The sequence below is a fragment of the Mercurialis annua genome, linkage group LG5 (assembly GCF_937616625.2).
Source record: "Mercurialis annua linkage group LG5, ddMerAnnu1.2, whole genome shotgun sequence".
Lineage (NCBI taxonomy): Eukaryota > Viridiplantae > Streptophyta > Magnoliopsida > Malpighiales > Euphorbiaceae > Mercurialis > Mercurialis annua.
Genome location: NC_065574.1, coordinates 1,210,537 through 1,234,069, shown reverse-complemented (window position 1 = coordinate 1,234,069; position 23,533 = coordinate 1,210,537). Strand labels below are relative to the sequence as shown.

At 31.8% G+C, this 23,533-nt stretch overlaps 3 protein-coding genes across 3 annotated transcripts; 1 reads left to right on the top strand and 2 right to left on the bottom strand.

Moving 5' to 3' along the window:
• Positions 1-9,290: 9,290 nt before the first annotated feature.
• LOC126680286 (uncharacterized) lies at positions 9,291-11,691 on the bottom strand. The gene is made up of 5 exons (XM_050375387.2): positions 11,472-11,691; positions 11,284-11,386; positions 10,885-11,072; positions 10,480-10,581; positions 9,291-9,671 (listed from the first exon to the last, which is right to left on the bottom strand). The coding sequence occupies exons 1-3, from the start codon at positions 11,541-11,543 to the stop codon at positions 10,888-10,890; spliced, it is 360 nt and encodes a 119-aa protein (XP_050231344.1). The 5' UTR covers positions 11,544-11,691; the 3' UTR covers positions 9,291-9,671; positions 10,480-10,581; positions 10,885-10,887.
• A 955-nt stretch (positions 11,692-12,646) lies between these two features.
• On the top strand, positions 12,647-14,664 carry LOC126683465 (GEM-like protein 5). The gene is made up of 2 exons (XM_050379372.2): positions 12,647-13,241; positions 14,010-14,664. The coding sequence occupies exons 1-2, from the start codon at positions 12,797-12,799 to the stop codon at positions 14,489-14,491; spliced, it is 927 nt and encodes a 308-aa protein (XP_050235329.1). The 5' UTR covers positions 12,647-12,796; the 3' UTR covers positions 14,492-14,664.
• Positions 14,665-18,861: 4,197 nt separating this feature from the next.
• On the bottom strand, positions 18,862-21,846 carry LOC126683497 (transcription factor HBI1-like). Its single transcript, XM_050379410.2, has 7 exons — positions 20,957-21,846; positions 20,577-20,774; positions 20,355-20,489; positions 20,177-20,248; positions 19,729-19,938; positions 19,533-19,638; positions 18,862-19,071 (listed from the first exon to the last, which is right to left on the bottom strand). Exons 1-7 carry the CDS (start codon positions 21,458-21,460, stop codon positions 19,034-19,036), a joined length of 1,263 nt encoding a protein of 420 aa, XP_050235367.1. The 5' UTR covers positions 21,461-21,846; the 3' UTR covers positions 18,862-19,033.
• Positions 21,847-23,533: the final 1,687 nt, after the last annotated feature.

Below are 23,533 nucleotides of genomic sequence, written 5' to 3'. Positions count from 1 at the left end.
TAGAAATGTGATGAAGGTCAACGGGAACCTAACACGATAAAGTGGGAATGTACAGGCATCGGGAGTGCCGCAGTACCCAACGCCATTATAAATCAGTTAGACGTAAAAGTAACCAATATAAGGAATGGTGTGCCAATGATGAGACGATGAATATAAAGATAATATCAACGTGAAGAAAGGAACACCTATAGAGATTGATAATGGTATGCATAATATAAGACTGAAGGAGTTTGGTGGATCAAGCGGTATGCTAGATCCACTGGAAAGGTAAAGTAAGATGCTCGTATACAACGAACGGATGAAGGATAAACAGTATTGTCAATCAAGATGTCGATAAAAGGTTCAATCCATGAGTAGTTGCGACGAGTAATTAGAGCAGTGATAGGTCAAAGTTGTGACCTGATTTGAGAAATTCTTTCTATCATTAGTTCCGGTTAAGGAAGAACATAGGTACATGTATGAAGGATTAAGATGCACTACATAGTATTGAATGTATTTGATGTGTGATTGAAGTTTGTACATCGAAATACAAGAAAGAATGTGAAGAAGAGACTCAATATCAGAATTGAGCCATACTAAAGAAAGTAATAGCAGATAAACCGAGGCAGAAGATAGGAGATGAAAGTAAAGTATGCCAAAGGTATGCAACGTGTATGATAAAGTATAAGGATGTAAAGGTAGATTATGGATAAGAAGAAACCAGTCAAGGTAATTAGAGTTAAGGAAAGTACGAACAACCTGCGTATGACGCAAGGGACTCGATAAGAGTGATCGAGGAAAAGAAAAAGAGAGAAGTCATATGGAGAATTGACAAGGAGATCAGAGGAATAGAACTCTATATAGTCGCAGACATATAGAGATAAAGGAAGATAAAGAGGGCAAAGACATAGGATCGAATCCACTTACAGTTAAGATGTCAGTAAAGGTACAATAGTACAATATTGATCGACGTTCAGAATACTGAAATAAGAAATGTTAGATATACGAGATATGATAAGGACGATATCAGCATAGGATCGGCTTTACAGATGGCCATGATGACAGTACAAATATGATAAGACGATACGTATATGACTGAGAGCACATTACATCGAGGAATTCAGATGAAGAAGGGCACAACTCTCTATTAATGATTGATGTTGTGAATATTAAACGCAAGTAGTACATGAGGTGCAAGATACGCTGAAGGGGAAAGTATAGAATGCAAGGAAAGATAATGAAGAAACCCGATAATAGCATAAATAAAGAACGCAAGAAGAACACCAAAGAATCATAGCATTTAGACTATGAATCCTATTGGTTAACTAATGACAAGTAAAAGAAAGTTACGAAGAAGTACATCTACAATATGGACAAAAGTGGGAATATAAAATGGAGTGGAAAGATCATTAATAGTAATGAGAAGTAAGCTTAACGCTACATGATAATAAAGAGAAATGATTTGGAAGCTAAAAGTCAAACTAAGATTAAGAATTGGAAGGAAGATATAGATAAGAAAGAGTTGGATTATGGCGATAAATGCTAAAAGCATCTTTGAATGTCAAAAAGACGACGAAGAAAAGAAAACATAGATGAAGCATGATAGAATGATGAATAAAAAGATCAAGCATGGAATAAGTAACGACGTCATCAGAGGACATTCTGATGTAAGTATATAAGTAGAAGAAGATTAAGATCCTCATTTAAGGATTATAAGTAAAGAAAGCTTACCAGAACATTGGTCACACGCTGTCTTATTAAAATAAGAATTCAGCGACCAATATGACGATCCTATCTGGCTGAAAACCAGATTAATGAAACAGATTGATGTAAGGTAAGAAGAGACAAGGAGTTTCAAAGAATAGTACGTCATGCATAAAGGAAATAAATCAATGGATATGCAGACAAATAAAAAGGTATGCGACATATCTAGATGCAAGAAGAAGGTTAAGTAAGTTTTACAAGAAAAGTGAAGACCTCATAAGGATACGTCCTGAAGATTCACCTCATGGATAACCATGATTAGTGATGATAGCGAAAGAATCTGCATACGAGAAATGAAGTAACGAGATAAAAGGAGATAACAGAAAGTGGAATAAGCTCCTAGCACTACTATAGATAATAATCAGACGACGACAATAGCCATACAAGAAATACTACGTAAGTAGTGAAGCACGAGTTGTTTGAGTGTCCACATCACTCAACAAAGAACGATGATAAGATTAGACGATATTGGAGAACAAGATCAGGTCGTGACAACGACCAAATAGGGAAGATCAATGGGTTATCGAAACAAAGAAGTCTGGAGACCAGGATTATCGTCCTTAGTGATAAAGTATCGCTAGAACGAATTATCATTGGATATAAGCATTAAACTAAAAGTTTATAGTATTGAAGGTTAGATAAAGGACGAACACAAGGATTGTGTTATAGAATAAAGAAGAAAAAGATCAAAGATAAGGTTGTCAGTGATAACTGACGTTAAAGTGTAAGAAGTACAGAAATTGAAATGATGATTTCATGCACCGACAAGTGTCAGTAAGACGAACACGGTATTCCTATTATGAATAAGAATTCTAGATGTACATGGGATTAAAGTAAGAAAGGAATAAGAAAATTCGAGGACGAATTTTTTTAAGGGGGGAAGAATGTAATACCCCAAAATAATTAAGTATTTAATTGGACTAGGTGTCCAGTTCTGATTCGCCAGGGTGGTGATATCGGAAATAAATTTCAAGAGATTAAAGGAATTCAATATCATATTCCAATTTTAAAGTTGGAATTTAAATTAAAAGGGAAAATGTCAAGAAAAGTCCTGAACTAGAGTTCAAGGACTAAAGTGGTAATTTGACCATATAAATCTCGAAATGGAAATTATTTCGCCAAGGTCCGCGAAATGTTTTATAGTATTGGTGGTAAAAGTTTCAGGTCAATCAGAGACCTTTTAAAATTTGGACGCGGATTCATTTTGGGCTAAATTGTCAATTTTAAAGAATTCAAGGACCAAAGTGCAAATTAGCCAATTTAGCCTCGAGAATAGAAATTGGAAGATTATTGACGGAAAGTAATAATCTTGTATTAGTATTATTTATATGGATATAAATAATACGTAAATGATCGAGTTAAAAGGATAATTTAACCGTTTGGTTAAATAAGAAAGTTTAAAAGAGAAATGGTTTAAGTTAAGAAATTGAAGGATTAAAGTGGCTAATTAGCCAACTTATATGTTAAGGAAAGGAAGGAATCAGATGATTCCAGAGAGCAGAAGAGGAAGAGAGAAAGGAAAGGGCGAACGATTACGTTCCGCCGCCGTTTCGCCGTTTCTCGTCCGAATCGAGTGATTCTCGCGCCGTTGGATTAAGAATTCAATTCTCTATCTACCACGAGCAACAAATCGAGGTAATTTGGTGATTTTTGAGATTGAAATGATTGAATTAGGGTTATATCGTTTTAACGAATTAAACGAATTGTAATCGCGTTTCTATAGTCGTATTTGGTGAGATTCGAATTGGGTTATATGTTAAAATGAAGCGTAAGCATGTCGGGAGTGTCGGAAAGCGGCGCAGCGCCCGGAAAATGACTTTTCCGGGGGCTGTCAAGGGTGTGCGTTCGCACACATTGAGTGTGCGATCGCACACTCCTTGAATTTTGGGGTGTGCGTTCGCACACTCATTGTGTGCGTTCGCACACTACCTATATGTTGCCAGATTGAGAAATCCTACGGTCAGTTTATAGAATTGCCTCTTAGGAACGCCTCTGTCAAATTTCAGCTCGATCCAACGGTTCAATTGGGAGAGATCGTCATTTTACTAAACAGTGTCAGTGCGCAGGCAGCACCTGCGCATTGTCCTGAAAACTACTTGAAACTTCATCGGAATGAAACTAAACCCTAAAGTTTGAAGGTATCATACGTATTGGAATACGATTAAGAGATATAACAAGTATCTCGACTAAGTATTAGAATACGATTAAGGTTAAAAGTCGTATTTGAACTACGATTATATTAATCTAAGTTTAAAACTTAGGGTTTTGATATTGAGCCTACGTTTATGGATTAAACGAACAGGTAACTCGACTAAGTAACTGACGTATCGACGAGCTACCAAGCCATTGGGCCGGAGTGGTTACGTGATTGGACAATGCATGGAGCTTACGCTTGCGGGATTATAATAATGCAGTTTTGGATAGCGGTCACTGTGAGTGGCAATTTACTTTTGCGTATTATTATAAAAGTTATTTTCTTATATTATGAGTATTGATATTAAATATCTCGTATCTATATGATTTGCTCGTATAAGCTGTTTGGTTTGATAGATTTGATTATATGAATGTTGTTGTATTCGTTGTTTTGGAGATAAGTGTCTAATGTGCGGTCCGAAGAGACCAACTACCTATTGGGTGTCAATAGGCTACATGATCATTGGTGAATCAGTCTAGAGTATTTGACTTTATGATTAAGAATTAATATATATCTATGCATTATATATTATGATTTAGATACGCAGAGTGAACTCGGCTACGGTGTAGCCTGGAAGTCCCCGTATCTAGTGGCTGGGCCACCAGTGAGTTGGACTCACACTTTATGATTTAGATACGCAGAGTGAACTCGGCTACGGTGTAGTCTGGAAGTCCCCGTATCTAGTGAGTTGGACTCACACTTTTGAAATTAATAATGTTTGCTTATATCATAAAATTATATATGTATTAAGCGTGTGACGCTATATTTTGATAATACTATAAGTAACTTGCAAACTCACTCAGTATTTTCCCAAATACTGACCCCTCACTCTGATGTTTGCAGATAAGCAGAGTCGGATCAGACAAACCATCTCCATTGTGCCAGAAGTCATTGGACTTGCACAAGCATGAGTTCCTAGAGCTGCAGTAGTCAGTAGATGTCAGTATTAGATAAACATTTGGATTTCAAATAGTTAGTTTTGGATGTAAACTGTAATATGATATTTTAATATCTTCAATTATATTATGTAAAAGAGTTTTCTAAAAAGGTTTATATATGATATTATACTTTTAATTGCGAAAAATTAATAGTGGTTTTAGGCTTGCTACGGGTTTCGGAGCTACCACTCCCATTCCCTAGCGCCGGTCTCGGCTCAATAATTTGGGTCGTGACATTCGGTTTGATATTATAAAAACTATAATTTTTTGATTTGATTTTAGACATGAATTTTTAGTTAAGTTGTAATTTAATCCCAATAAAAATAACCTGTTGATTTGGTTAAAAAATTTAATTCTTCAATATTTTAGTCCAATTTGTTTTGAAAGATAAAAAAAACGGTTTGGTTTGATATAGTAAAAAAAATTGATTTTGAATTCGATTCTGTTATATTCGGGATTTGATAAAAAAAATTAGTTATGTTTCATTGTAATCGCACCAAACACGAACCAAAAAATTGACAATCCAAAACCAAAATTTGATTTATTTTGTTTTGTTCGAAAAAATTATTCTTTAAAAAGATGACCGAAATGATTGGTTTGGGTTGGTTTGAAAAAAAAAATTCTTAAAATGTTGGTTCAATTCATTTTAAAAAATATAAAATTTTCAACGCATTTCGAGTCAATATAATAAAAAAGGCTGCTTTTTGTATTTGTTTTGTTCGAATTTTGACATAATAAAATTTAGTTAAATTTAATATAAACTGGATTAAAAAAAACCGACACAATTGACCGTCTTGTTTTGTTTTGAAACATTAATCTTTAAAATTTTATATTCAGTTTGTTTGATTTTTAAAAATAAATTTTTTTGGTTCGGTTTGTTTTAATTTCTTTTAAAAATTATTTGTAACAAAATACAATAAAATGCATTATTAAATTTATAATAAAATCTAAATTCATTTATCCAAGCACTATTTTACAAAATTTGAGCTACTTTGTTGTATTGCATTATGTTATCTAATGAAAAATATCTTTGACAAAAATTTCCGATATTCTTGTCACATTCTGCCCTTGATCCTCTCCTAAGTTGTGTTAAATGGTTCAAAAATATCCAACCGACATAGAGAGAAGGAGCACCCGTGGCCCCAGCGATAGTCCTCCGCGGCTTCTCATTGCATGTGTTCATGAGCTATATCAGCCATGTATTTTACATGGTCCATATTTGCTCTACTAAAGTATTTAAACCAAACTGGACTATATAATTTTATCACAAGCTAAGTTACTCAACACTACTAGAATTCCTGTTTTTAGCGACAATTTTTTCGAATTATGGAAAAAGACACCCAACCCAAAGAAACTCTTATTGAAGGAGCTCGAAAAACATATCAAACAACAACTGAAAAAGGAGGACATGTCAAAGACGCAGTTGTAGAAAAAACTAAGGAGGCTTCTGCTTACGTTGTTGATTTGAAGGATAAGGCTGTTGCTGCTGTCACTCCTGCGCCTGCTGGCACTCCTGTGCCTGCGACTGCTGACACTCCTGCGCTTGCTGGCACTCCTGTGCCTGCGCCTGCTGGCACTCCTGCGCCTGCGCCTGCTAAACCATGATCAAATCTTACGGCCATGTTTGGTTTATGGAGTAGATCCGGAATAAAATAGTTATCCCGTAAACAATAACTATTTCATACTTTTGTTCATGGAATAATAATTTCATAGAATTATTATTCCGTGATTTTGTAGAACAACTATTCCTCTTAAAAGTATAAATTAGTTATTTCATTTCTCATGTATTATCTATTCTATTTCATTCCGTAAACCAAACATAGCTTATCTTTCGTTGTTATTCTATTAGGTTTTTATAATTGCGGCTTGTAAAATAAAGGCTATATATGTTGTGAATATAATCATCGCATTATATTCATGTGTTTGCTTGCTATTTATGTCATTTTCATTGTTTGAAGTTTTTGAATTTGCAACTCAACTATCTGTTCGTTGTATAACTATTATAATTAAATACATAGCAAATAAAAACACAAACTCATTCACGGAATGTGTTTTTATAGCAAGGTTATTGGAAAGTAGACTTATTTGTTAACTATATGTAAATGCAACTAATATGGATGCAGAAATAAGTCTATATAGTTCTCTAGGAAGAATGCAATATCTAGAAAAATGACTTTTAACTCCCTAGAATCCATGTAACAATCAGTTGTTTAGAAACTTAAAAGAGACAATCACTTGTATACTTGATTTACTTGAATGAAATCAATTATACAACGTAAGACCGCCACCTACTCCGGTGAGCAGGTGACAGATCGTCTTCCTCAAGGACGAACAGTGTTCATGAGGATGAACAGACCGATGTTCATCCCTTGAGGATGAATATTACCGGTTTGCAATTGTTGTTGTAAAACAAAAGAAAAAAAATGATTTGATCTTTTTGATTTTCTATATATTGATTTCTTATATTTTCTATAAATTGATTTATTAATTTTGTTTTGAAATGATAATAATTTATTGGTGTAATGCATAACATAACCTGTAAAATATACCACTTTATTTTATAACACCTCTTAATTATACCAATAACTTTGCTATAATAACACGTGTATTTAAACGCTTCGAAGACTGTGAAGAAAAATGAAAATCAATCACCAACTTTATTTTTAACAAATCGGTGAATTGATCTATGTTCCGTTGAAAAAGCGTTGATGTGAATGTCAGAACAATATATAATTTGGTATTTACATCCGTATTTCTTCAACTAAAGATAGCTTAATATTTTGATTTGCCAAAATAAAAAAAATTATTGATTGATTTTTGTCAAATTTTAAAGTTCAGATTGTAATCACATTATCCAGCTTGCTCTACTACGATATTAACATCTACATAATTTCATTGCAGAGTAACACTACCGCCATACCTTGGCTATAAATATGGAATAGTCCTTGTTTGTAGCAAGGGTATGTGAGAAAGTGCAAGGGTAGTGTACAAAGTGTGTGCTAATTACTCTTTAGTACTAATAAAAGTATTTTGTTTCAATTGAGTCCTCCAATCTCCTACAAGAATTAACATAATTTACATAATCAGCGGAAAAGAACTTATTCTGCAATTATGGATCACCATTTCAACATTTAAAAACTTATTTAATTTGTATTGTTTTTTTATCTTTACTTCTTTATTCATTTTATAACTGTAACGTTATCTTTTCTTTATGATTGACACTTGCATATTTATTTATTTTCTTACTTCTTTTATTATTATTAAGTTTTTAGAAACGATTAATATATAATTTATAAGTAAATTATGCCAATAATATATAATTCTTTACAAATAATTCTATTGTACTCACAATTCAAAATAATATATTACTATAATTTGGAACATACATTATAAAATAATAATTTGGAACCAAGAAAGTAGTAGATATGATTTATGTTTTTACATAAATATTTAATGATTTGTCTCCGCAGATCATCACGTATTGTATGTGCAATTAGGTAGCAAGCTGCAATAGCAAATCATGCAATGTTTTTCATATATTTAATCTAGGCACTATTACTCTTCTTATGCTCTTAAAAAATAAACCAAACTAGCATTGAAAATAGACCAGTGACACTTTAAACTCTTAATCCTCTAAACAACTTTATATAAATTGTATGAATAACGAAAAATAGAATGATGTAAACTAATTTTAACTTGAGATTAATGAGAAATTGGAGGAGACTAATAAAGCAGTAGATTTAAACTGCACATAATCTATCATGATTAGGGTGATAACGGAGAAGGCGAAAAATACAAGTGTTCAACATGTAAACCAAAAACTTGAGAGAAATAAAGAATTGAATATTCAATTGTCTGTACCGGAAATGATAAATTGAAAGACATTAATTAACAAATGATTACAATAGAAAATCATTCTCTTCTCTAAGTTGTTGAAGCCAAAATTAACTTTTACAAAAATTCAACAAGCTATTTTAAAGTCTAAGAAGGGAAGATTTCTAGTCCCTATTTTGAGGAAGGAGCCTATATATAGAGAGGCTTGGGATCATTTTTATAACTGTAAAAAAATCTATAAAAACTTCTCATCTTATAATGCTTTTTATGCAAGTCAAATGAAACCTTTTCTTTTCAAATTCTTTTTTTCTATATGACCCTACTTCGACGATTCTATAAGATATCTAGGTCGATTACTAACAATTGGTAGTACGTTACAATCAAAGGATCTGGATTGCAATTCAATCCAATTTAAATAGCTACGATAGTACCATTGCAAAGAACACTCTACCTACCAGTTTTTGATATGCAGCAGCTGGCATAGAAACCACAGTTTCATATCTAATTTTCATATGCAAAGCAATTGAATCTAACCATTCAATTGTTTTCAACTTTCAAGATTAATCTAACAAAGAGGCAAATGTGCAACTAGAATACAACTCATATATTATTGTATTTTATACATTTTTGTGGATTTAATGCTTAAATCCACTTGTGGAAATTTTGCATCTCAAAAATTGGCTTTGTTCTAATTTTGTATTTCAATAACTAAACTATCGCATAAGTAAGGATTGTGATTACAGGTACTTTGTTAATATAAGACGACCTCATCTAACTTGTGTATATAAATATTATAAACCTTTTCTCTGTAATAACCCATTGCAATGTCGATAGGTATGAACTCCACAATATGTAGCGAGTATACAAGTACCATAAGGAAAGGAATTAGAATGACCTCTTTGAAGAATACTAAGGATTTCGGTTTGGCATCGCCATGTCCATATGGGTAGCTTCAATACTACCTGCAAAAGTTGGTGTAACAATGTATTTTAGAATTAAATTCTTAATCTTACTAAGTCGGTCTCTGGACTGAAAAAGGGAGGCCGTAGGAGGAATATGGGAGCAGAAAAAAGCATTACCATAATATGGTGGCCTTATTTGATTTGATTAAGCTTTTAAGATACAAGTCACTATGACTTACGGTTAACGTAACAAGTCGGTTTGTGGCAAGTGTATGTTTAATTCACTTGCATAATAATTTCATTCCAATTATCTACTGTATTTCTTATGTTTGACCTCCACATGGTCTACAAACAATGAAACCATAGGGAGAAAAAAGTAACTACATCAAATTAAATACATAGTAAACAAAAACAGAAACTCATTCTCGGTATGTGTTTTTACAACAAAATTACAGCAAGGAATCAACTAGGAAACGACACTCGAGGAAAAATGACTTATTTAACAATATTTAACTAGCAATGGTGCAGAAATAAGTCTCCACTGTCCCAAAATGCCTCTTTTTCATGTAAATTCAGCATGCGGTAATTTTTTTTTAGGAAGACTGCAGTATTCGAGAGAACATTAGAGCAGTGTCAACTGATGGCGGACATTTTTTAGACTTGATAAGTTACAAATAATAGGACAGTGAAAGAAAACAACAAGACTTTGAAAATTCACGATTTTTTTTAGAACAGAGAAACGAATTTTGATTCGCTGAAATCCATGTTACAATCAGTTCTTTAGAAACTTAACAAAGAGACACAGAGTTCTATAGTCAGCAGATACAACTTCTAACAAAAACCATAGTCATGTGACCTAAAGAATTACCTCTAGAAAAGTTAACATTGTACTCCGCCTTTCTTTAGTGACATATCAACTATAGATTGTTTCCAATTCAGCCGTCATTCAATGTGCCCCGGAGGTCAGTTCCTGCCATGGAAGAGAAAGGATAAACATAAAGACACGGAGACACAGCTTCACAATCAAGAAATAGAGCTATCTCTCCAAAAAAAGTAATGCTATAATGTTAATTGTTAACAATAATAAGAGCACACTGGAACAAAAATATGCAATGCATTTTAAACAGCTGGTTATCACCAGCAATAGTATTTTACGATTTGAAATAAACTCATCAGTATGTTCATCAGATCATCGCGTTCCAGAAATAATTGAAAATTTAACAACTCCAACTATTACAGTTTACAGAGAATTCTTCACCGAGATATGAAGTACCTTTTAGCAGCTTGTTTTTTCCTTTTCATGGATACCAATGCACGTCTTTAGCTCCTCAACACTCAACAGGTTGCCCAGCTTACATTGCAATAAACTACAACCGTCCATGAACATTGGAGAGTTGGCCAGGCCCGGTATATGAGTTAAATTTTTAATATTCCCCTTCAGATATTCCATCAAAACAAGTGCTGTCACATGGTTTAAATTTTTAAAAAGTAGGTCAGACATGTTAGCTGCTACGAATCAAGTTCAAAATCACCTCAAAATCTCAAAAAACTAATTCAATTTATTTTCAGTGAACACTCTACAGTCTCTGTTCACCTAAAAATTCAATTTACAAAAACATAGTAAAAAAGTTCCCAATTGTATTATCAAGCATAATTAGGTTTAAAGAGATACCGAGAGCTCGAAGCATCTTCAGATCAAATTTTGAAGCAAATCCCCCATGACCGATCTTTTTTGCTCTTTGAATTATCAGCATTCTCAAGCTAATCAGCATATCCTGCACAGTAAACACATACACTTAACTTTCAAATTAAATTCACTAATTGTCTCCATAACAAATTAAAGCATAAAATTTCACTTACGAGCTCGGATTCGGATAACGAACAGAGCCATCTCACGTCTTCGATGCTATTATTTCCTAAAATTTCATCCATTCAACAATTTAGTTCTTCAGCTAATTATTCAAAATTTTCTTTTACTTTATCTTCCATTTATATGTAATAATTCAGTCATTTTTCTGCGAGTAAAACGAATTAAATTTGAAGGAAATATATTCAAGTTACGAATTTAATTTTATTTGATCTTTTATAACAAGTTTGAGGGCTATTATGATTCTTTTGTTGAATAGAGGTGTTTAAATTTAAGAATATGACTATTTTTGGAGAAATTTTTAGATAGACTCAGTCTAACACGTCATCCGTAGACTAAGCCTATCACATAATGATACGTTATTAAAATGATGACAATTTTATAAATTCGTTTATTACTTATTTACACATTTGAATAGTAATATTATAAAATTGTCATTATTGACGTGTCAATGATATGGTGGACTGAGTCTACTTAAAAAAAATTCCTATTTTTATTGTTTTACTCTAATTCTTTTACTATACTTCACTTGAAACATGATGGACAATACTCAAAAGCACATGCAACTAATTTTCAGCCCAATTCCAAAAGATACATTATAATCAGAAATTTCGTTGAAAGGTGGCAAAAATAAAATGTCATTTTAAAATAAAAAAAAAATACGTCTATATTAAAATCTTATTAAAAAGTTAATTTTAATAATTTTAAATAAATATCAAAACTTTAAATATCTCATGGATCGATTTGGTCACATGAGTCGTGGTTCCCTAAAGCATTAGACACGGCTAAGTAATACCAAGTCCCTAGAAGAAATTAAGTCAAACATTGTTGGCTTTCAATTTTGGGAAAAAGTTATAGTTTTAGTGTAATTTTCCATTTAAATATTCATTTTTTTATTTTAAGATATATTAAATATATATTTTTAATAATCTGTATCACCACCATTACAATAGGATTATAAAGTTTAAATTGTTTTTATTTTTTATGATTTTCTATCACTATTTTGAGTATATAATAGGAGTTATATGGTTAAAAAATACTTACACCTAATACACTGTTAAGAAATTAAAATAATAATCTAAACCAAAATAAAATAAGGAATTTAAATAAAAAAATTCAAGAAAAACACTTTGAATAATATTGTTCCTTCTATCTTTAACTTAACAATGAAGAAAATTCAACTTCGTCATCACTAATCCACACGCTTAAACTTAATATAAATTAACACCGCTAATTTCAATCCAAATCCATCATCTTCTACTCTAATCTCAATCCAAATTTCATATTCATTTCAACATTTAAATTTAATTAATCAAAAATGGCCAGTCCCGCCAACAAAGACCAATCACAGCAGCAGCCGCCGCTATACCCAACGATCTCATCTCCGACGACGACATCAGTTCATGAAAACCCTTTCTACCAACTGCCGCCGCCGCCTCCGTCATCAACTCATCAAGAAGCGGCTGCTTCATCGTCCGATCAGCAGCAGCCGCCGAGTGCTCATGATGAGAAATACTGGGGAACTCATGTGATGGGGACACCAGCTGTTCCGACATGCCACCCGGATAATAAGAAGGCAGCTTTGTTTGGCGGTGGCGGTGGTGGTGGCGGTGGTGATGAAGCTCAGAACCACCACCATCATCCTTATCTTTATTATAGTCCGATTGAAAAACCAAATAGTAGCCCTGTGGAATCGATTCTTCAAGCGTTTAATAACTGGAGTAAAAAAACTGAGACCATGGCTAATAATATCTGGCACAACTGTAAGTTTTTGTTTTCATTACCTTTTATTTATGTTTTAATTTGCATGTTCAAATTGGTACTAAATTATTTTAAGTGTTATAGTCGTTTTAGCTTAAATTTAACTCAGCAAAACTAATTAAGGCTGCCTAATAAGTAAAGTATTTCTTAATTTAGAATTTTTAATATGTATATTAAGTGTTGTTCGGCTCGTTTACGTTCACAGTATAAGAGCTTTTGAGCAAGCTCGATTATGAGCTCGCGAAAGGGCTCGTATGCAACCTCGATTATGAGCTTGCGAAGGGCTCGATTATGAGCTCGTGGTTGAGTTTAATAGTTCATGAAATGGCTCCTGCGCAAGTAAAATGATGTTGTTTGATCAAAATTACGTAGTTTGTAGTTAATTAAACGAGTTTTGGATACTGAGCTAAGCTTGAATGCCGAGCACTGCTCATTCAATACCTAAATGAATGAGTTCGAGTTCAGCTCTTCGTTTAGCATTTGTTTAACACTTACATGGATTCAAGTTCGTCTTTTTTAATATCTAAACGAATACGTTTTGAACTCGAGCCAAATATGTACATTGTAAAATTTAAATGAATCGAGTTTGATTTCAATAATCGAAGCTCGTGCTGAGCCGAACTTGAGCTTAACATGAACACCTCATCCATACAACGAACCGAACGAACATAAACACTTTAAAACTCGACTCTGTTTGATTTGTTTGCAGCTCTAATTAGTCGCTACTTAATGTTACCTAAAACAAGATGAACTAATATTTTTCTCAACAGTGAGGACAAATTCATCAGTCTCAGAAGCAGCATGGGGAAAAATGAACTTGACAGCAAAAGCAATAACCGGAGGTGGATTTGAATCTCTATACAAGCAAACATTCACAACATATCCCGACGAGAAGCTGAAGAAAACCTTTGCGTGCTATTTATCGACATCAACCGGACCAGTTTCAGGAACCCTTTATCTCTCCGATATTCATACCGCATTTTGCAGTGATCGTCCGTTATCTTTCACTGCACCTTCTGGCCAGGCAACTTGGAGCTACTACAAGATTATGATTCCGTTGAACAAGATCGGAGCAATCAATCCGGTTGTGATGAGGGACAATGCGTCGGAGAAATATATTCAGATTGTTACGGTTGATGGACATGATTTCTGGTTCATGGGGTTTGTTAATTATGAGAAAGCTTCTAAACATTTAACTGAAAGTGTCTCAAATTTTGTAGTTCCAGGGGTTGCAGTTCATTCTGGTGTTTGATTTTTATATGTTTTGGTATTTGGGGTTATATACTTGAGAGGTACTTCAAGTTTGTTATATTTACATTTAACTCTAGTATTTGAGATTAGTTTCGTTCTCATTGTTGTTGTATCTATTAATGTAAGTAAGTAGTATGTTTATGTGATTAATTTATAATCTTGAATTGAAGTTAATAGAGTAGTGTGTATCTTTTGTTTAATTACTAAGGGGTGTATAACAGAGTATTCTATTACTTATTTTTATATTCAGTGACATTAATAATAATATCTTGTAGCCCTTTTGAGTATATAATTACTTTAAAATTTGTTTTATTATCTATGTAATTGTACTCGATCAAATTTTAATTAGTTGGTGTTGTATATAATAAATAAACAATTTAATGAAAAATAAATTTCTAGAAAAATCTACAATGCCTCCAAATTAGACATGTTTATTGCTGGGTTTGGGTGGGCTCGGATCGGGCCCATTCGATATTGATTCTTTCAATGTAAGCGTGAAATTATGTTTGAATTTATTGTATGCATATTATATTTATACGTGCTCATATTGGATTGTTCAGACCTATATGAACGTAAACCGCTCAAAAATAATATGTTAATTAATAGTTCGTTCTCGGAACGAAATCAAAATAAAAAATAATTGTTCAAATCTGATTTAAAATGAATGGGTGTAGGAGGCGGATATCCATGCTCATGATCAAGTGTACTTCGAATTAAGTAATACCAATCAATCTCAAATTAAAAGTAGTCACTTTTTTTACCATATGAAAACACAAGTATACTTTATAAGCATATAGATTTTCTTAATGGAGATGTCTAGAGTCACTTCCAAGTATGGAAATGCTCTGATTAACTATAAAACCCATTTAATAGATTTGGGCTTGTTCACTACCTTTGAGCCAGCTCCAATAATTCATTATAATAGGCCAGTCTTTAATGTTATCACTTAATACAAATACATCCTCATTGTATAACTATTTTAAAATGTCAACCATCATGAAAGTTAAATAAAAATATTATCACCAACGAACTATAATTCAAATGAACTATAATTCAAATGGTATAAATAATGCGTAATATTCTATTGGATTCGTGGGTTCAATTTTTCCCACAAAAACTCCACCTTCCAGATGATAAAAAGAATATTATCTTTTTGAACAATATCTATTTCTTGAATGTAAATAAATATATATATTAATCATTATCAATGGAAAAACTCTAAGCTTTATTTCAAAAAAAAAAAATCAAACTCCACAAAGAAAATATAGAGAAAAGTAAAATGGGGCCAAGAAAGAGAAAAGGCAATAATATCATATTTCAACATCCAAAGAAAACAAAGAGAATCAAAGAGATCTTGGTTATGGATGAGGCCAGGTCCAGTCCTCTAATTATTTCTCTGTGGCTTGAAAATGAATGTTGCTTAAGCCCTTCTTTGTCAATTTAACAAACTACCAAATAAATAAATTATAACCAATTGGGTGGAGAGAACTCAATTCATACTAATTTTAGTCCCTATCATATTACAAAGTTTCCAATTTAAATAGAAAAACAAAATGTAAGTTGAGGCAACCAGTTTTTTAGTGGTCCCTTTTTTTTACATAGCCGCAACCCAATATAAAAATGATCCTTTCTTGATCTCTAAAAAGAAATACTCCTTCCTTATTTGTGGAATTAAAAGGAAAAAAAAACATCGGTAATTAAAGAAAAAGAGGGATGGAATAATTTAAAAAAAAAATATACGGATAATCGATGACTGACAGCAAAAAAAAACAGTTTGCCTTGTTTAAGACTTGATATAATTCATGTTTAAGAGTCATAAACACATTAGATATGTCTCTACGAACATGGTATGATTATTAACCGTGTTTGATATATGAAGGCTAAATATTTTTATTATATGAATTATACAATATGTATAAACACATTTATTAAATAAGTTAATGCTCAATGTTTTTAAATGACACGTTATAGTATGGATACAATTTTTACTACATATTAGAACTAATAATATTAATATTATATATAATGTAAAATAAATATACTTAAGAATTTCATAATATTTTAAAGTTCTAAAACAAATAATATTTTTTAATGTTTAATATATTTAAATATATTAAATGTGAATAATCCGTCTAAACACTAGATTAATTGTTTTACGAGTAAACTAACCCGTTTATGACACAATTATTTACATCAAATCCAATGTTCAATTTGCATCGTTCTAATTTGTTAGATATAGCCTTGTTATATAGAGACACATTTAGGAAATCAAGTTTGTATGGGTAGAGAGAAACATCATAAGATGTTGGAAGAAGTTGAGGTAATTTATCTATAAATATATATATCTTTAACATTTCAAATGATGTCAAGGTTGTAACTTCCTACAAAGAAAAGAAACAAGATTATTGATGGGGAAGATGTCAATTCATTTTTAACCTAATCCTTATAAATGTACCTTGGAAAGGAAACTTTTGTATCCTACCCAATGTTGTTCATCTTGTGATATTCCTAAAAACTTTAAGTTATTTTTTCTTTTGGAATTAAAGAAACAAAAAAAAACTTAGTACTTAGGAGATATCCTAAAACTTGTTAAATAAATAAATATATAGATTTAAGTCATCTAGATATACAATATCACGTCATGTTAACTCTAAATGAGTCGTGAGTATATATGGCATTGATTGAATAATTAGTAATAGACCAAATTGACATAATTTAAAAATTACATATATTTGAGAAATACATTAAAGTGCCCGATAGATAAATTCATTTTGCATAATATATAAAAAATAAATCTACGCACACAAAGAATTAAAAATGTTTCATTCTCCTCTATTTTTTAATGTTTTTATGATAGGTTCTTGGCAGTATGTGTTTCGATTCGTAAAGCAATTCATTAGTTAGATAATATTCATTTTATCTTTGAAGACGAGCGCATTTTACACACGAATATGTTTAATGACATAGTGGGATGTGCAAGATTCGATTCAAATATATAATTTGATAATCTTAAAATACATAAAATTTGATATATATTCTATTTTTATTAGCCAGCTAAACATAAATTCGCCGTAAATTATTTAACTACATGCCATTGTTGGTAAAATTAAAATATAATTATTAAAATGTAAAAATATAAAAATCATAAACCGTTATATAAAAATATCATAATTTGATAAGTGGGATATACTTTTTTTAAATCTTACATGCGGTGGTAATTTATTGTTTTCTAACAGAGATAGAATCATACTAGAATTTAACACATTAACAGTTAGTTGTTAGTAGTCGGATTTTTTATTTTTCATATCGGTTTTAGGCCAATAACTCTAATGAGTACTGAGAGACGAGGCTGAAATCTTAGGAATGCATTGTAACGCCTTACCCACTTGGGTTAGGCCTCGCTGGCGGAATGTTTCTTATTTATTTTTCTATTTTTTGCCTTAATTTATAGTCTCAAGTGGTCACTCAAATTAGTAGTTAATGTACTTCTTAACTGCAATCTGGATATTTTCTTTAATTGGTAACTCATGAACTCAGCTTTCTCACTAGTCTCTTGTATTTATTCATAATCTTAGCAAAGTCGTTGCAGCTTCGGTAATGAAAGTTCATCACATAGCAAATAATTTATAAAAAATTAGCAATTTCTTCCAATTAAGCCCTAAATTAATAATAAATGTCTCAATCGATCTAAATATTATTATGTACCAATAGGGAACTAAGACGGTCCACCTGTAGGTTATATGTACTCTCCACTTAATTGAAAAATGTCACTCAGGTTTATCCAACAGAGGGACAACTTATGCCACTGGACTGCAAATTGATACTCTAATTTAATTATTTTACATATATTTATAGCACATTATCATGTTAATAATAATTTGTTTCAATTTAGTTGTGGCCATTCTTGCATATTAGAATTATTTATACATCTTACCTATTATGAAAATATTGATTGCACCTTTTGCCTTTCAAAACCAAATATAAGACAATTACTCAACAAAAATAAGAATCGCGTTGCATGTTTTAATTTTAATATTAAAAAGAAATGGTTAAATAACTTTTTTTAAAATAAAATTGTCGAAAGATTTGTTTTTATTCGTTGGATTCCATCTAACAGCTTACAACAAAAACAACAACAACGAAACTGAATAGTTTTTTAGATGCTCTATTATATTAGGATTTTATCGGAATTTTTTTTCTTTCAATACATCAATTTTAACCTTCATCTGCCCCACCATTGCTTTAAACTTGCCTTCAATTCTAATTCTTTGGTCCCCTCTTGTTGCCATCAAACTTTTATGTGTAACAAAAAATCATTATGGAGTGATTGCTATGCATTGTAAAAAAAGGGGAAAAAGTATAAAGAAGAAATTGATGTTAATAGGTAATGATTTTATTCATACTATGTCGCGGAAAATACATACAATTATATATACAGTATGTACTTAGAGAAGGAAAAAAAAGAATACACTATGATCCAATGCCATTCAGAATAATAATCTCTTTCAAGAATCGTAAAAATGATTGATGTATATATTTCGATTTACATCTCCATCTTCATTTCACTGGCTTCAATAGTACCTGTAAAGTAAATATATAAATATGATAAAGTCATTGTAATTCGATTTGAATATGAAATTTAGCGTGCAATTAATTTGTTTAATTACTTTTTTTTTAATTACAAACTAGTATGATTAGCAATCTTAATCATCATGATAATTTTGATTATGAGAGTCATGTACAATTTGTCAAATCTTCAAAGATCAATGGTTTTAATCATGGGGAAGAGAAAAAGATAGAAAGTTGTTCTATAACAAACTTCTCTCAAATCAATTAAAAAAGACTGAATTTTTATTAATTTTTTCCAAAGCAAAAATCATTAGCATTTTGTGGGGTTTGTCTAAAGTCTCCATCATTGGCAGTTAATACCCACTATGCTTTTATTTTTAGCCTTATGGATATTATCATTTTATCAATAAAGTGAGGGTTGAATATACATTTTAATTAATTAAGCAGCTTATCTTAATTAATTAATTAATTACCTGTAAATTGTTGAGTAGAGAAGGGTGCTGATCTTCCTTGATCAAATGCTACATTGTAAAGATTTTGTAAATCAGCATTCCATGTTGATGAAGAGGGTGTGATTTGCTGCATTAAATTTATAAGTAAAATTAATTAACATGATTAAATTAATTATTTTTTTGATAATTAGAAAAGGAGAAGCGATTTGGAGCTTACGTTGAAGCAAGATGAGTCAATAAACGATTCCGGAACCGAAACCGGAGCACTAATGGTTCTTCTAAGCCCCAAATCAGAAGGATTAATACCCATTTCTAAACCACAACATGCCACTAATTGTTGTTGTTGAACCGGGTTCAATTGAAAAAATGCTGAATTAGTACTCATGTCCCCAATTGCTGGAAAATTTGTTGGACAAGGAGGAAATTCCTGCTTATCAAAATAAAATGACTATAAAAATTTCAGTCATAAATAATATTTTTCCTACAAACACCCTCAATGTCGATATGATTAATTCGGACCGAGTCAGATAGAATCTCGAAGGGTAACATAACTTGTTTTTAAAAATGTTGCATGGTTAAGAGAAAGGAGCCAGCTCGAAACATAAACAAATTAAATTACCGTTTAACTTAATTATAGGCTAATTAAAGATTAAATTATTAATTACCTCTTTAGCAAACAAGTTGTCAATGTTAAAGTCAAGCCTTGGGTTGATAGCAGCTAATTTCATCGACAAGAACTGTTCATATAATAAGCACAATTAATTAAATAGAGAATTTCTGGATAATATATAATTAAATAGTAAAAGATTAACTAACTAATTAATAAATTAATTAATTAATTACCTCTACTTGTCTTTGAAGAGATTGAACATAATTGATAATTTCATCAAGCATCCCTGCTTTTCCTGTAATTTTGTTACATCCAGGGACTAAATCTTGCAAATACTTCATTCTCTCACTGATTTTTTCCCTTCTCACCTGTATAAAACAAATATTACAAATTTAGACTTACAGAAGAATAATTTACAATTAAGTACAGAAAATTATTTACAATTAATTACTTACTCTTTCAGCTAAGCTATGGCTATCGGTGGCTTGACCGCGGCGAGCTCGGACATGAATGTAATCTGGTTTTTGAACGTCGGTAACTTTAGAAGTTTCTGCTGAATTTTCTTTGTTACTGTTTTTACTATTCGAAGATTCTCCTTCTTGTGCACTTGCTTTGCTTCTTTTGTCCCTGCAGGTTTCATCTCCTGCAACAACCTAAAAATATCCAAAAAAAATTCTCATCAAATTCTAGGTAGTACGGACACGGAAAAAGACACAAATATAATGTTATTTTACGATTTTCTATGTAGAAAATGAAGTGTCCAAAACGTTTCTGAAACGCGACACGTTGATGTTCGTGGATCATGCTAACTAAATCAAGAATTTATATAGTTTACCTTTATATTGTTGTTATTCTGAGCCTTTTGATCAAGCTTTCTTTTCTTGCCGGAATTCAATTTCTCTGCAACAGTATCTCTAGGTTTAGCTAAATCTGCAGCAGCTTCCACCGCCGCGGCCGCCTCTAATACAGTTGGTGGGCAGCTAGTAGTTCTTGAAATAGCAAAATTCATATCAAAATTACCAAAACCAACCAAATCATGAGTATTACTACTACTCCACCCGCTATTATCCATCAAACCCGGGTCAGGTTTCACCGACCGGATCACAATTTCACCAAGATCACCGCCCTGAAAACCTTGCTGCTGCTGCTGCTGGTTTTGTAACTCAAAAACATCATTAAATTCACCAAAATAACTGCTGTCTTCTTGATTCTGATGCTGTACTTGTTGGAAGTTATGGTCCGGTTGCCATTTGAAACGAGCTCTTTGTCTTTCAAGAACTGTCATGGTCATGTCTGTACAGCTCAGCATCTCCGGCAACATTGATGCTCTATTGATCATCTGATGATTTTTTTTCTCAAGAAAAGACCCAAAAAGAGAATTTAAGATTTGGGCTAGACTAATAATTATGAGTAGTGGGTTCTGTTTTGGTTGAAGAGCAAATTGATAAGAGTAGTGGACACAAGAGTCAGTCAAGAATCAAGTACAAAATGAACATCTGTTTTTTCTTTGTTGGTAATATATATACATATAAGTTATAACCATGTATGTATGCATGTATGACCAAACATACATATAGATTAAAAAAATGATTCTTGGATTATATTTTCTTGATTATGGAGTTAAATAAAGTTGGTTCTTGAATTTAGTTTCTTGATTTTCTTGAAGTAGGAAATGAATATAGAGGGAAGGGAAAATGAGAGAAGTGAAGGAGAGACGGGAGTGGAGGGTGAGGGTGTGTATACATATATATATACAAGAGCGGAACCACTCTATAATTAGAGTAAAACTAGAAATTTAATTTAGGAGAGTCGAAATTTTGACATTCGACTATTTAAAAAAATCGAACGACGATAACAACAACGGTTTAAGTGCGGTTCCAAAAAACATAACAAGCACTTGTATGGTCAATTATAACCGCCTCTATTTCTGCAAGTAATTTTGTTACAGTGCAGTATTATTAGTCCTTAATTTGTTTACGATAAGGAGGGTCGGCAGACCCTTCTCGACCCCTCCTGAATCCTCCCTACTAATAGTTACACTTCAGCTCTGATTCAGATCAATTTTTTTAAAAATAAAAATAATAAATGTTGGAATATATTTGTATAAGATGGTATTTAATCCGGACAGTCGAAAAATTATATGTAAGTTAAATGTTAAATTTGGATTGAAAAAATCATGGTTCGGCCATTGTATATATAAATATATACATACAAAATAAGTAGATGGTGGTGGCCGGAATATGACAGCAACACGCCGGGGGGCGGATTATTAATAGAGAGAGAGGATGGGGCATAAAGCCATCGAATGTATCCATAAGCAGAGGCCGTGGGCTGTGGGACCTACTGACATGACTGCCACGTGGGCTTGTCAAACCCTCCCTCTCTTTCCGCTTTTTTAAAAAACGGCGTATTAGGGTTTTGGGTTTATTTGTTTTGCACCACCATACACCTCCGTTACAGTTTTTTTAAAGAAAAAAATGATTGAACGCAAGATTTTGGAACTAGTAGTCGAATTGTATGGGCAGAGCAGCTTATCTGGTCTTTGATTCATTTAACTGATGGTCATCATTTTACAATTATGATTCCATTTAAGAATTTACATTTTTTATTTTTTATTTTATTTAGAAGTGTCAAAACATCACAGTCGATCCCATTGATTAATTCTAGTAACACCATTAAAGTCTACAGGAACATAAACAGCTTAATAGTGTCAACATAAATACTGCATATCGTATAACTCATTTAATATGATAGATCGATTATGAATCAAAATAACTCCGCAAATTTTATTTATTCGTTATAAATAAGCTGAATGTGAGTTATATCTATGCGATATATTTGATCTGTATATTTAAACGAATCAATATATGTGATACTAATACGACACATTTTACTCGTTTAAATGAGCCAAATATGATTGATAATAATACGATATTTAACTTAATTATTGATAACTTTTTTATGAACTTATTATTATTGATAATTTACGAGATTAGATTATGACACGGCACATGTATAACACAACATAGCGAGATAAATTATTAAATGTTTCATTAACAGCTTAACGAACCCACGTGTATATCTCACACCAATGATGAAGGGAGAGGGGGGCAATGGGATGGCCATGCCCTCCAACTTTATAAAAATATTAAATTTAACACCAATTTTTCTTTTTATATTTTACAATTTGACTCTTTTTATTATTAAAAATTGCTTTCTCCATATACTAAATGTTAAAATCTTGACTCTGTCATTGTCTTACATAATACATTTTAAGTTGTTTAACAAACAAACTAATTGACTCGGGATAAATTTAACCTTGAACTGTTATATTTTAGTATTACGCCAATTGTATAGTACATATTGACACCTTAATTTATTACGTGTTTAGTTTTAATTCTTAACATAAATT

What these genes read in the sequence shown, in the direction of transcription:
- LOC126680286 (XM_050375387.2), bottom strand. Translation starts at nt 11,543, where the DNA reads ATGGATGAAATTTTAGGAAATAATAGCATCGAAGACGTGAGATGGCTC. An exon ending in CGTTATCCGAATCCGAGCTC is followed by an intron (nt 11,387 to 11,471) that starts GTAAGTGAAATT and finishes TTTACTGTGCAG; the next exon opens with GATATGCTGATTAGCTTGAG. An exon ending in GAAGATGCTTCGAGCTCTCG is followed by an intron (nt 11,073 to 11,283) that starts GTATCTCTTTAA and finishes ACCATGTGACAG; the next exon opens with CACTTGTTTTGATGGAATAT.
- LOC126683465 (XM_050379372.2), top strand. Translation starts at nt 12,797, where the DNA reads ATGGCCAGTCCCGCCAACAAAGACCAATCACAGCAGCAGCCGCCGCTA. An exon ending in TAATAATATCTGGCACAACT is followed by an intron (nt 13,242 to 14,009) that starts GTAAGTTTTTGT and finishes TTTTCTCAACAG; the next exon opens with TGAGGACAAATTCATCAGTC.
- LOC126683497 (XM_050379410.2), bottom strand. Translation starts at nt 21,460, where the DNA reads ATGATCAATAGAGCATCAATGTTGCCGGAGATGCTGAGCTGTACAGAC. An exon ending in ACAACTTGTTTGCTAAAGAG is followed by an intron (nt 19,939 to 20,176) that starts GTAATTAATAAT and finishes TTTGATAAGCAG; the next exon opens with GAATTTCCTCCTTGTCCAAC. An exon ending in TTGACTCATCTTGCTTCAAC is followed by an intron (nt 19,639 to 19,728) that starts GTAAGCTCCAAA and finishes AATTTAATGCAG; the next exon opens with CAAATCACACCCTCTTCATC.